Source organism: Erythrolamprus reginae, chromosome 1 (genome assembly GCF_031021105.1).
Source record: "Erythrolamprus reginae isolate rEryReg1 chromosome 1, rEryReg1.hap1, whole genome shotgun sequence".
Lineage (NCBI taxonomy): Eukaryota > Metazoa > Chordata > Lepidosauria > Squamata > Dipsadidae > Erythrolamprus > Erythrolamprus reginae.
The window spans coordinates 165,168,598-165,181,305 of NC_091950.1; the positions used below are offsets into that span (position 1 = coordinate 165,168,598).

The following is a 12,708-nucleotide window of genomic DNA, read 5'->3' on the forward strand; positions in this document are numbered from 1 at the left end:
AGTACTATTGTCATTTACAAGGGCTTCAGAGCAGCCGAAGCCCTCAGGAAGGTTCTTACATTAGCTAGTAGGGGGGAATGTTTATGCCATTCTTGTCCAAATGTATCCCCTAAATTTCTGTTACCTAATTACCTTGATTGTTTACAGAATTCCACTAATAAGCAGCTGCCATTCTTTTGTGTTTCTGTTCATTATTTTTGGCCTTTTCATGAAATCTGTGGCAAGAGTTGTTTGTGCACATTAGTAGTCTTTGTGCAAGGGTTATGCTGAAAATGTGACAAATGGCATATCTATCTGAAGCAGGTTCTTTTTTCTTTTTCTTTTTCTTTTTTTTTTAACCACTAATAACTAGATTGGCCTGGTCTCAAAGAGACACAAAGCACTGCAATTCTGGACAATTGATTGGATTTTTGCATCTCTGTTAGTGAGTGGGGGAAAGACTTGTATTTCACAAAAGGAAAGCTTCAAGGATACAATTTACCTTTTATCTTTTGTAGTTGCTGATTCCTAGTTCTGTGCTGTCACAGTCTTTACTTTTTCCTGTGCCCATGTTGGGGTTCTTGATTCTTCTCCTCTCCTTCCAAATCTCAGCCCTTTTTGAGGGAAATGGCAGGAGTAACTTTTTTCCTCTCTTTCTCTCTCCTTCCTTCCTTCCTTCTTTTTTTCCCTATCGTCTCTTTCCATTCACTCCCCCCGCTTCTCTTCCTCCATCCCCAGTTTCCTTAGTTAGTGTTTAATTGATTTCTGAGCTTTGGCTCTGTTGATTCAGCTTCTTCTTCATGAAGCCTCTGGTGGAATAACTCCCAGACAGCCATCTTGTCTTTCTCCTCTCTCCTGCCTCTTCCCTGTTTGATTGGCAGTCAGGTTGTTCTGACAATGGGGGAAGGCCACATTGGGAGGGGAAGGAAGGAAGGAGCAGAGGGGCTTTTAATCTCTTCAGGCAGTCCCTCCGTCCTTCCACACGATTGATTACTAAATCTATTTTACAGTAAGTTATAGCCCAGAAAATGGAGTAGAAGATTTGTCAGGAGATAGCACTTGAATTAGGCATTGCCGCTGTTTTTCTTTTACACTGACACTGCTTTGAACGTTCAGTTGGAGCCCTGAAAAATCCTTGAGGAGCATCTTGCCTATCTCTAACACACACACACACACACACACACACACCCCTCTTTGGCAATAAGCACAACAAATACTAATACTCCTGTCTTCAGGGAAATAGCCTAAAATTCTCTTTGCTGTGCCCTGTAGAAGGGGGAGGCAGATAAACCCCGAGAAGTACAGGACAATGGGATGAGTACAGTCTGGATGAAAATTGAATTAACGCTATTTAATATCTTTCGGCTGTGGCGAGGAGGGCATTTGCCCAGGTTCGCCTGGTGCACCAGTTGTGGCTCTATTTGGATGGGGAGTCATTGCTCAAAGTCACTTATGCCCTCATCACCACGAGGTTCGATTACTGCAATGCTCTCTACATGGGGCTACCCTTGAAAAGTGTTCAGAAACTTCAGATTGTGCAGAATGCAGCTGCGAGAGCCATCGTGGGGCTCCCTAGATTTGCCCACGTTTCTGCAACACTCTGTTGCCTGCATTGGCTGCCGATCAGTTTCCGGTCAGAATTCAAAGTGTTGGTAATGACCTTTAAAGCCCTACATGGCATTGGACCAGAATACCTCCGGAATCTCCTTCTACCGCACGAATCCCAGCGGTCGATAAGATCCCACAGAGTTGGCCTTCTCCGGGTCCCGTCGACCAAACAATGTCGTTTGGCGGGCCCCAGGGGAAGAGCCTTCTCTGTGGTGGCCCCGGCCCTCTGGAATCAACTCCCCCCAGAGATTAGAACAGTTCCCACCCTCCTTGTCTTTCGCAAATTACTGAAGACCTACCTATATCGCCAGGCATGGGGGAACTGAGACATCTTCCCCCAGGCTTTTATATTTTATGTTTGGTATGTATGTGTTGTATGGTTTTAATTGCTGGGGTTTTATATATGTTTTTATTTTTAATATTAGATTTGTTTCACTGTTATATTGTTTCTATTGTTGTTGTGAGCTGCCCTGAGTCTTTGGAGAGGGGCGGCATACAAATCTAATAAATAATACCGGTAATAATAATAATACATTGATATCTCATCTTTGTCTTCCCTCTGACAATTTTGAAATGCACTATCCAAACTTAGAATGGAGTAGGGCCATCTCAATTATCATATCTTAAATATGGGGCTGATGATACTGAGCTAGGAAAAGGATGTTATTTAGTTAATTTCAACTTTTCATGTCCTAATGGACACCATTTAATCAGGAATGTTGATCAATAATAGCCTCTTTGAATTCTTATAAAATAAGGGTTAAAAAGCTTAAAACAGTAAGCATCAAATGCAGCAGGTACAACTGTTTTTATAACACTAGCATCCATCTTGACACAAACAAGATATTATGGAGAAAGAGGAACTGATAGTAGCATTTTGTTGTAGAAAGCATATATTGGATGTCAATAGGTAGTATAATACAAGGCAGGGCAGTTACACAATTAGGGCAAAAGTAAACCATCTGATTTAAGAAGCACAGAATACAATCATGCATTCAACTTTACAACTGTTAATCAGCAGTATGTTAAACATATGGATGTCTGCTTATATATTGCTGCAAATATGTTGTTCCTTTAAGGAAAAACTTCAATATAAGTATATTGATTCTAGAAACATTTAAGGAATCTTAATTAAGCTACTGCAAAAAGCATTTTATTTAACTGTAATGTTTTTTTTCCTGTTCTAAAAAAGTTTTCTTTAGGTCAGAGTCCATTTGCTACAGTCTGGCAAACATACATATTTGTAGTGGTCAAAATGATTCTGAACATAATAGCTATTGCACAGATTTAAAAAGAACCAACCATCTGCCCAGGGAAAGAAAAGTGGAGCTGATTTTGGAATTAAAAGCAATAAATAGTGCTGTGTTATGAAAAATATGTAAAAAAAAGTCCTATGAACTCTGCTGTCCCAGGGCATATATGCAACCATAGCCTCTGTTTTGTAATTAATGGAAACCCGTCTCTTCCAGATTAATAATTTTACATGATGCCATTTTTAGAATGTTATGTTTTTCTGCTTCATTATTTTTTTAATGTATTCTACTTTTAATACTTAAGCTGTATCAGCTGCCTAGATGTGGTTGTTGTGGATGCTCTGATAAAAATAAATAAATCTTATCCCCTACAGCTCTTATACATGTAACTGTAACAGTTATATGAATATTATTTCTTGCCAGCAGACATGTTCCAATGTACTTTGCTTATGCTCTTATTTGCACATTTTGTGTCTGATTGACTAAAGTTGGTTAGTCAATATGAACACCAGCTCCGCAGTGAAATAGGGGAGCAACTGAACAGAAGCAACGGATGAAGAGATTTATTAGGCTCCTCAATTTTTTGGTAATCACATTTAGAATTCCAGAATGGCATACTTTCAAATCAGCTTTTTGGTTACTGTGACTGTGAGCTTCTCCCTATTAACCTTCTAGACACCAAGAATGCTCTCTATTATTTTGCTGTATCGTTATTTTTTCTGAACACCTAGCCCTAAGATCCAGGCACCAATCATTTTATTCTCAGAACAACTCAGAATTTATATGCGAATTCACTATATTCCCATAGAGGGAAATAAAAATCATGCTTAAGAGTGTATCTACATAGTAGTTGCTAATTTTTACACACATTTAACATGTGTATAAACATTAATACAACATGCATTAATAGCCTAAGGCACTGATGCCCATGTTGAAAGTTCAGTATGTCTATTCCAAAGAAAAAATAGACACAACTTTAACTATAAAATTGGAATAGAGTTCACGGCTCATTGACTTCTTTTAATCCATTTAAGTATGGGACATATGTTGTATAATATACTATTGAAGCAATAACCCAAGATTATTGTTTTACTTATGCCATAGGGGATTTATAACTAAAATTGTTACGATTTGACATCTAGTCACAATCATGCTGCAAAAGGTAAACAATGATACAATAAAGAGTAATGGCAAATGAGATTTTAGAAGTGATGGTTAAAATTCATCTGTCACAACGGAAGTGGGATTAATACATTTCCATGCACAAATGGTACAGTACCTTGTTTGTTGTTCTTCATTAAATCTACCAACATTTCCCCTCCAGTTGCAAAATCATTTGTTTCATGCTCTAGCTCCATTTCGGTATCACTGCTACTGCTAGCAGAGTAAGTGCACACTCTCAGTGCCCTGTCCTGTACAAAACAACATATAATTTCTTGACTCAAAATAGAAAACATTTCATTGAAAACAGTAGGCCTGGAGTTCAGGCAAATAAGGTGAGCCATTTTTTTTATCTCTTTCAGCCCAAACAATTTATTTAGCTTCTACTGCCATTTGCTACTGATCATGTCATTAAATGTCACAATCCCTGAACATTCTCCCAGAACAACCTAAATATTAAAACCAGTTTGCGCACAATCCAGCTACAGAATCCACCTTGCTTTAAGGTTATAACAAAGCATTTGAGTAAAAAGGATCCATGAAGAGTTAGTGGCAACCCAGGAATTCAGAATGGGCCATTTGACTGTTTTTAATCTGGGGTATGAAATAGTCATCCCATCAAATCCCTAAACTAAAAGAAATTGAAGCATTTTGGATGTTTCCTATATTATGTTATTGGTTGGCATCTATATTTTTTATTGTTTTAGAGATATTTATTTTTTAAGATTATAATTTTTAATGCTGTGAGTCACTCAGTCATTTTGTTACGAGATAGGTAACAAAAAATCTCAAAAAAATACACCAAGAAACTATTAAAGAAATATAAAATTGGGGGGACCTTGGATATCATCTAGTACAGTGGTCCCCAACCTTTTTGGCTCAGCAGCCCAGTGGTGGGGAGGTATGTAGGAGTGGGAGGTGTACATGCAAGTCACAAAGAGCTCAATTTGCACACTTAGACGCACACCCAGTTTGCACGACCCAGCTCTGAACAGATTGACGCTCACTAGTGGGCTATGGGGTAGGACCTCTGATCTAGTACAGTCCGTATCCAGTAGAGGAATCCAATTCTGCAGTATCTTCCTATGAAACTGTATTGTATTGCAGTAGGGAACCTGAGTCAATACCATTCCCCAGAAGTACAATGTTCTGTAAGCATTATTGTTTTTATTTGGTTTGTGCTTATATGTAAGCATAGTGCTATACTGAGTTTTTCTCATGCTTATCACCTGCTGAGGTTGATGGAGCTGAGACAAGAATGACTGGCTCGGACTCAGAGACATCTAGAGGGCTTCTGTGACTGAGATGTTATAGTGGTTAATTAAAGTGCTGGCTTAGAAACCAAGAGCTGATAAATTCTAATTCTGCCTTAGGCATAAAAGCTAGCTGAATGACTCTCAGCCCACCCACCTCAAGGGTTGTTGTTATGGGGAAAATAAAAGAAGGAAGGAGCATTAAATACATTTATCGAAATAATAATATAGATCAGATAAAAATCTAAATAAAACTTAGGTCTTCCCATTCAAATCTAATACCTTAATCATCCCACCATCCTGACTTCACTTCACTATTCTAAAGAAAAGGATTCAGACTATTATCTTAAAGGACTATAAATTTATTCTAATTCTTTATTTGGCATAATGCAAACAATTGTATGATTGTAGTTTTTCAGTATAGATTTTTTAAAAAAAACATATGATGCAGGGTAGACATGTAGTATCTTCTTGGTGAGCTTCTTCTCTTTTTTCCCCAAAGGAAATTCTGAGTTTGATCATAGGAATGCAACAGGCTTTTCTTTTACTCTTTCACACAGTCCCGGTTTCCAAGAGAAATCAACCCAGGTATTTTTCTCTCAGAGAAGAAAATATAACTGCTTCATATATCCCTTGCACTTCAAAAAAAAAAAAAAAAAAAGGAAAGCAGCTTTGAATGAAGGTGACTTTGATTTGGGAAAAAAATATAGCAAAAAAATTAAACAGTCCTATCTTCACTGCCTCTTTTATCAAATTCAAGGATGCAGTAAAGAAAATAACAACAGCTTGAAATATTCTATGTATTTTTCACATTAAACTTTGGCCTTCAAATTCTCTTGCAATTGACCTCAGTTTCCTGGAACATAGTAAGAGGCAGAATATGATCACTTTTAAAAAAAGATATAGTGTGAAGCTATAGTAATCAGTGCATACCAAAAACGGAAAATGAATCTCTAAAGTATTGTAGATAACAAAGGTTTGATGTCTTAAATTGATAGATTACTTGACGTCCCATCACAAATTACTCCCCTGTAAATTAACTGTGCAACTAATAATAAAAAATATGTAAATATTGTAAATGAAAGGGAAAAGCACATATAGGGTATCAATGCTAATGAATATGCATGATATATTACTGAACAGAACTTCAGCTGAACGTAAGTTTATTTTTGGTACACCTACTGCTACACAAAACATTCAGCAATAATGTTATTTTATCACTCTTCTCTCTGTTAAACAGTTCACATCTTCTATGCAAATGACGACAGACTAGTGGATTTGGTCTAAAAATATAGGTAAAGTATTTCCTTGCCATATCCCTTACTGGGTGTTAGGTTTGTCATGTGAATTACTGAATCATAACAATCTGGCTTATACCAAGTTTGACCTTAAGTCCATCTTGCCTACTGCTCTATAGTAAATGGTAATAGTTGTTTGGGATTTTAGGCAAGATTCCCCCCCCCCCCAATGTAGCATGTAGAAGCCGGGGCTGAGCGTGGGACATTCAGAAAACAATCCATCAACTCTAATACAGTGATACCTTGTCTTACAAACTTAATTGGTTCCGGGACGAGGTTCTTAAGGTGAAAAGTTTGTAAGACGAAACAGTGTTTCCCATAGGAATCAATGGAAAAGCAATTAATGCGTGCAAGCCCAAAATTCACCCCTTTTGCCAGCTGAAGCACCCGTTTTTGCGCTGCTGGGATTCCCCTGATCGCAGCATCGCAAAAGCACAGAGGTCTGGAGGTGGGGTTTTGAGGACTTTGGTGTTTTTGCGATGCTGCAATTTCTTTCACTGATGCTCGCTTCACTGGGAAACCCCACCTCTGGACTTCCGTTGCCAGCAAAGCACCCATTTTTGCACTGCTGGGATTCCCCTGCTGGGATTCCCCTGCAGCATCACAAAAACACGGAAGTCTGGAAGTGGGGTTTCCCATGGAGGGGAGCCTCAGGGGAATCCCAGCACTGAAAAAACGGGTGCTTCGCTAGCAACGGAAGTCCGGAGGCGGGGCATCCCAGCGGCGGCGGTGGGTTTGTAAGGTGAAAATAGTTTGTAAGAAGAGGCAAAAAAATATTAAACCCCGGGTTTGTATCTCGAAAAGTTTGTATGACGAGGCGTTTGTAAGATGAGGTATCACTGTACTTATAACCAAATTCCTAATATAACTAACATCACTGAGTTTGTGAGGATGAAGTGAGGTACCCAAAAATCACTTAGGGGATGGACAGAATATAAATTTGAGAAATAAATATACTTTGAGAAATAAACCAAATACTTTCAAAATCTTTTACATTTATACCTTGGCTTTGATAACATTCTTGCTGCTCCAGTCTGGAAACATCTTTACAGTGCTACATGTTTCTTTCTCTGAATCATCTAATGATGCCAAAGCCAAACAACTCGATTCTTGATTGTTTTTTTCCACAGGATCTGTTACTCCTGGACAACAACAAAAACGGAACATGACATCTTGGATGCTGTTTGTATGTAAGGATCAGATTCATTCATGAATTGACTGATTATACTATATAGTCATAGGGAAAAAAGAAGGTTACAAATTCAGAACACTTGAGCATTCTTTTTATCAGGAAAAGATGCAGTCATCTCTGTCAGAAGACATTTACCAATAAATTGAATGTTAAATGCAACAAATTGTCAACATTTTTTTATCAACTAAATCTCTTCCCTTTCAATAAATTTGAGTAAAGAAGACCGTGAAATTTCGCTTCTTTATTGTAAGTTCCTACTAAGGGCTTGATAGCTCCATTTTTACACAACAGAGGAAGAAGAAATAGACAAAGCTAACCTGATATGAATCCCACAAGCCAAATCACTTAATATCATAGATCGTACTTCTTACATTATCAAGAGGGCATCAATTTCAGCCATCCCTATTGTTAGGAATGTGCAAGAAGCGCACATATAACCTCCAATTATAAATAAATAAAAAAATTGGCATTGAAAACACAAAGCTCTATGGGCCCTGACCATTTTTTAAAATGGAAAGTTGGAGGAAGGGAACCATCAGACATAGATTGTCTGACTGAGAAGAAAAGAACAAAGCAGTAGAAAAAAAATTCTCTCACCACAAGTGTTCTTAGCCAAACTATTTACTCTTTTTCAATTGAACAACTTGTAGAACAAGAGCACACGTAAATCACAGTGCTTTGTAAGATTCACTGTAGGCATGCACATGGGAGGAAAAAAGATTGGTAAGAAGATAACATTTAAAAGTGAGAATGTCGACCTCCCAATCTGCAGCATAACAGGCTTTTTAAAAAAAAATATCTTCAAGACAATTTAATTAAGAAACAGAACGTAGAAGGCTGGTGCAGTGAATATTAGCATTAAGATCAGGACAATCTTACTGCTACTGACTTCTTATGAAGCAATTCAGTGCTTGCAGTTTCTATTCAATTTGTTATAATGACAGTGTTTAATCATGGAGTCTTTTCTATAGCACACTGCTGAACTGAGGTCACACATGTGGCTATTCAAGCATGTAGCATATAATCTATAACGAAGATTTCTGTTCTAAATCTCCTTTAGTTGTGCTATTAATTAACAATACACTTTTTTTTAAAAAAAAAAGTCAGTTTAACTTAAAATACCTTTTCTTTAACTACAATCTGAAATGAGCAGGGGAGTTTGCAATGAAGCATACAGCATGTATTTGGCATTCTGTTATAAGCAGTACAAACTTGCATTAGGAATATTACTAAATCAATTAAACTCCAGCATGTTTAATTAGAAGGTGTCTCATAAACTTCCAATAATCTTTAATGCAACTTATTTACTCATCTTTTCAATTTAAATATTGACACATTAGCAAAATATTATTTGGGAGTCTTGCAGTATATTTCTAATTCCCATTTGAACATGTGGAAGTCAGATAAAAGGTCAGCTTTGCTAGATAACTGTGCAATCTGAACATGTTAACGTATTCCTCTGTTTGAGACATTTTTTCTTTTATGAAGTACACGGGATCATGATTCAAATACTGTTTAAAAAAATAACATTTAGCACATGAGGTTCACATGCCTCTGATGAACTTGAAAAGTGCAGCCTTTTATACTTCTCAGTAAAATGTCTATAGAGATTCTCCATCAGATTACAGTTGTCCCAAAGGTGCTTTTCAAATGACAACTGGACTTTCTTAGGGTCCCCCCCCCAAAACATTTCCTCAGTTCAACCTGAATGGAAGAAGCTTCTTGGATGAGAAGCAAAACATTTTCAAGGGGGAAAGAAAATCCAAGAAAGTTCAGTTGCCTTTTGAAAAGCACCTTTGGGATTCTGAATAAATGGTTAAACTATTTCTAGATGTAGAAGTATGCTTCATATAACAAGAATCATCAATGGGGTATTTTCAAGAACTAGTATTGGCATTTACAACAAATCCACCTGAACTAAAACCCATATGATCACACAGGACATACTTACACATTAGATGCACATATACGCCATATATAAAACATACATGACCTATAAAGCCCTTCATGGCATCAGACCAGAATATCTCTGCCTTCTGCCGCACGAATCCCAGCGACCGGTTAGGTCCCACAGAGTTGGCCTTCTCCGGGTCCCGTCGACTAAACAATGTCGTTAGGCGGGACCCAGGGGAAGAGCCTTCTCTGTGGCGGCCCCGACCCTCTGGAACCAGCTCCCCCCGGAGATTAGAACTACCCCCACCCTCCTTGCCTTTCATAAAGTTCTTAAGACCCATCTCTGCCGTCAGGCATGGGGGAACTGAGATATCTCCCCCGGGCCTATACAGTTTATACATGATATGTTTGTGTGTATGTGGGGTTTTTAGTGTTTTTTAAATTATTAGATTTGTTCTTACATTGTCTTTGTTGCTGTTGTGAGCCACCCCGAGTCTACGGAGAGGGGCGGCATACAAATCTAATTAATAATAATAATAATAGTCATCATCATCATCATAATAATAAACATTTTAAAAGTAAAAGCTCTCTCAGCTCTCTCAAAGTAAAAGCTGCCCCGAGTCTACGGAGAGGGGCGGCATAAAAATCCAATAAATAAATAAATAAATAAATAAACTCTGGAAAATCTCCAATTTGCTTTTGGCTACAGCTTAAACTTGCCCTGACTTAACTTTGAAATTAGCCACAAGGTATTTAAAGACACAGTGCTCCCTTCTTTTTCTCCTATTTGTGCCTTTCCCCCCAGCATCAGCCTAGCAGAATGGCCATTAAAGCTGCAACCCTGACACAGGTGTGGTAGGAGTGTGTGCTTTGGAACTCTGCAGCCACCAGCTGAGTACAGCAGCCAAATGAACGAAGGTGGTTTTCCTTCAGCAGGAAGGGATGCTCCAGAAAAGAAGAAAAGAAATATAAAGGCTCAGCTAGATAAAAAGCACAGCATAAAAAAAAGAGATGCAAGAGATACATGGTGGCCACTGACAGAAAAAGAAGAAATCTCAGAGAGGAGGAGGGGGCATAAGACAAAACAGACTTAAGACATAAATGTTGATACATATTAGCCATAATATGGAGCACAGTGATAATATAGATTACAATATGACCATTATCAAATGTTGTGGTTGGCTCTGGCCCAGCTCCTGCCCCAAGGAATGTGGAGGTGGATGCAGGGGAAACATCAACATGTCATAGGCATGTTTTATTGCCGACAGAGTCAGGTAGTGCAGTTTCCTCGGACGAAGAAGAAGGTGGGGGTGGCTTGGAAGAGGGGGGCTTGGCACACAGCCCAGTAAGCCAATCTCCATTATATTCGCCCGATTCGGATGAGGAAGTGTTAGACCCACGCATGCGCAGAATTATGCATAGAAGAGACCAATTGACGAAATATTACAGGAGATAAGAGAGGCCACCTGTGTTTGGGTGGGGCTCCAGTAATTAGAGCTGCTGATATAAATATCAGCATGCTGGCTTGGCCGTTGTGGAAGATTATCTGATCATTGTTCTTCAGGACTGTGCCTTGCTGTTTCCGGACTTAGTTTGTTGATTTTTCACGACTTTGAAACCAAAGCAGAGCAAAGTGTGTGTGTTTCACTTCATGGAAGAAGGAGGGCTGTGATGTTTCTTCCCAGCTGCTAGCTAAGTACTTAAGGACTGATTAAGGGGATTGTACAGACTACCAGGTTGTTTTGGAACGAGTGCTCTTTGCAATACAAAAAGGGTACTTTGTTTCTTTTGAATTTTTGTGATAAAGAACATTGTTTTTGAACTTTCAAGTGTGTGTGTGTGTCTGAAATTTGTACCCTTGAATTTTCAGGAGACTCATACCATAGAGCCTGGCAGAACAATCAAATATAGTAATTGTCACATAATTGTCAGATTATTATGTGCTTGTCTTTAGAAAACAGACAGATAGAAAGAAACCATCTGTTCGGGCCCAATATCTTTGTGTCTCTCTGGGTCAGGCTAACTGGGTACAGTTAAAAAAAACCCTCCTAACACATGCTATGTCTTCTTTATAAGAGAATAGATTTGCTATTCAGCATCATAACATCTCCCTTTCAGTGGAATCCCCAGCTTGTAAAACACCTACAGTAATGTGAGGAGTCTCTTCAGCTGCACTTTTCACACATTTTTACACAATGTTATCTGCTAGGAGGCCTCTGCTAATGAAAACTGACAGATGGACACAAAGCATCTCATTTGCAAAAACAAGAAGCTGTCATTTTACCTGAAGAAGTCGCTTTCGGAAGATGACAGTGCAAAGCCTGCACACCTCTATCAGCCATCACAGGATCTGATGCCGAATGAGAAATTACACCCTCGACAGATCCCGGGCTTTTGTTAGTTGTTGAAGGCACTTCTTGTTCTAGGGTTTGAACTTTCTCAGATGGAGCCTGAGGAAAAGGTTGCTCGGATGGTGTGAAATCTTCATTTTCTAAATCCAGTCCTTGTTTAGAAACATGCCGGCCCGTTGAACGGTTTCCTGAGTCTGGAAGAGGAAAGGTTCCTATTCCACTGTCCAATGTCCTCATTTGGCAGCAGGATTCTAGAAGGTAAAAAGACAGGCTACTTTCAATGGAAAAGACAAAGCATAACAGAGGGCACCTTGAAGAAGGAAAGGAAAGGGCTATGGCTCATAGGTTTTCTACATACATTCCTAGCTGAGAGTATTTTAAAATGAGAAAGCCTTTAAAACTGAGAAAAATCACTGCAAGTCCAAGCGAACAGTATTGATCTATTTATTTATTTTTTATTTATAAGATTTATATAGCTGCCTGGATCCATAACACGGTTTTGGTGGGGTTTAAACAATTAAAATAATAAAAATAAATAAAGCAGACAATAAAGCAGAGGTTCGGAAAGGAGAACCATCCAGGTTAAAAAAATAATATTCTACAAGAAAACCCATCATGCACTTTAACCCAAGGCCTGTGGAACAAGCCAAATTGTTGATGAACTTTTAAATAAAAACAGGGAAGAAGTTATGGGGAATCTCTGGAGAAATGCCGTTCCAG

The 12,708-nt window shown here is 38.5% G+C and overlaps 1 protein-coding gene across 6 annotated transcripts in view; it reads right to left on the reverse strand.

Annotated features, from left to right (window-relative positions):
• The window catches only part of NCKAP5 (NCK associated protein 5), an 845,077-nt gene that overhangs the window by 73,541 nt on the left and 758,828 nt on the right, over positions 1 to 12,708 (reverse strand). For all 6 annotated transcript variants that reach the window (XM_070731175.1, XM_070731183.1, XM_070731191.1 and 3 more), the window contains 3 exons: positions 11,922 to 12,239; positions 7,555 to 7,694; positions 4,120 to 4,252 (listed from right to left, as the gene is read on the reverse strand). In XM_070731175.1, coding sequence (XP_070587276.1) covers positions 4,120 to 4,252; positions 7,555 to 7,694; positions 11,922 to 12,239 — 591 coding nt within the window. The remainder of the gene's footprint in view (positions 1 to 4,119; positions 4,253 to 7,554; positions 7,695 to 11,921; positions 12,240 to 12,708) is intronic.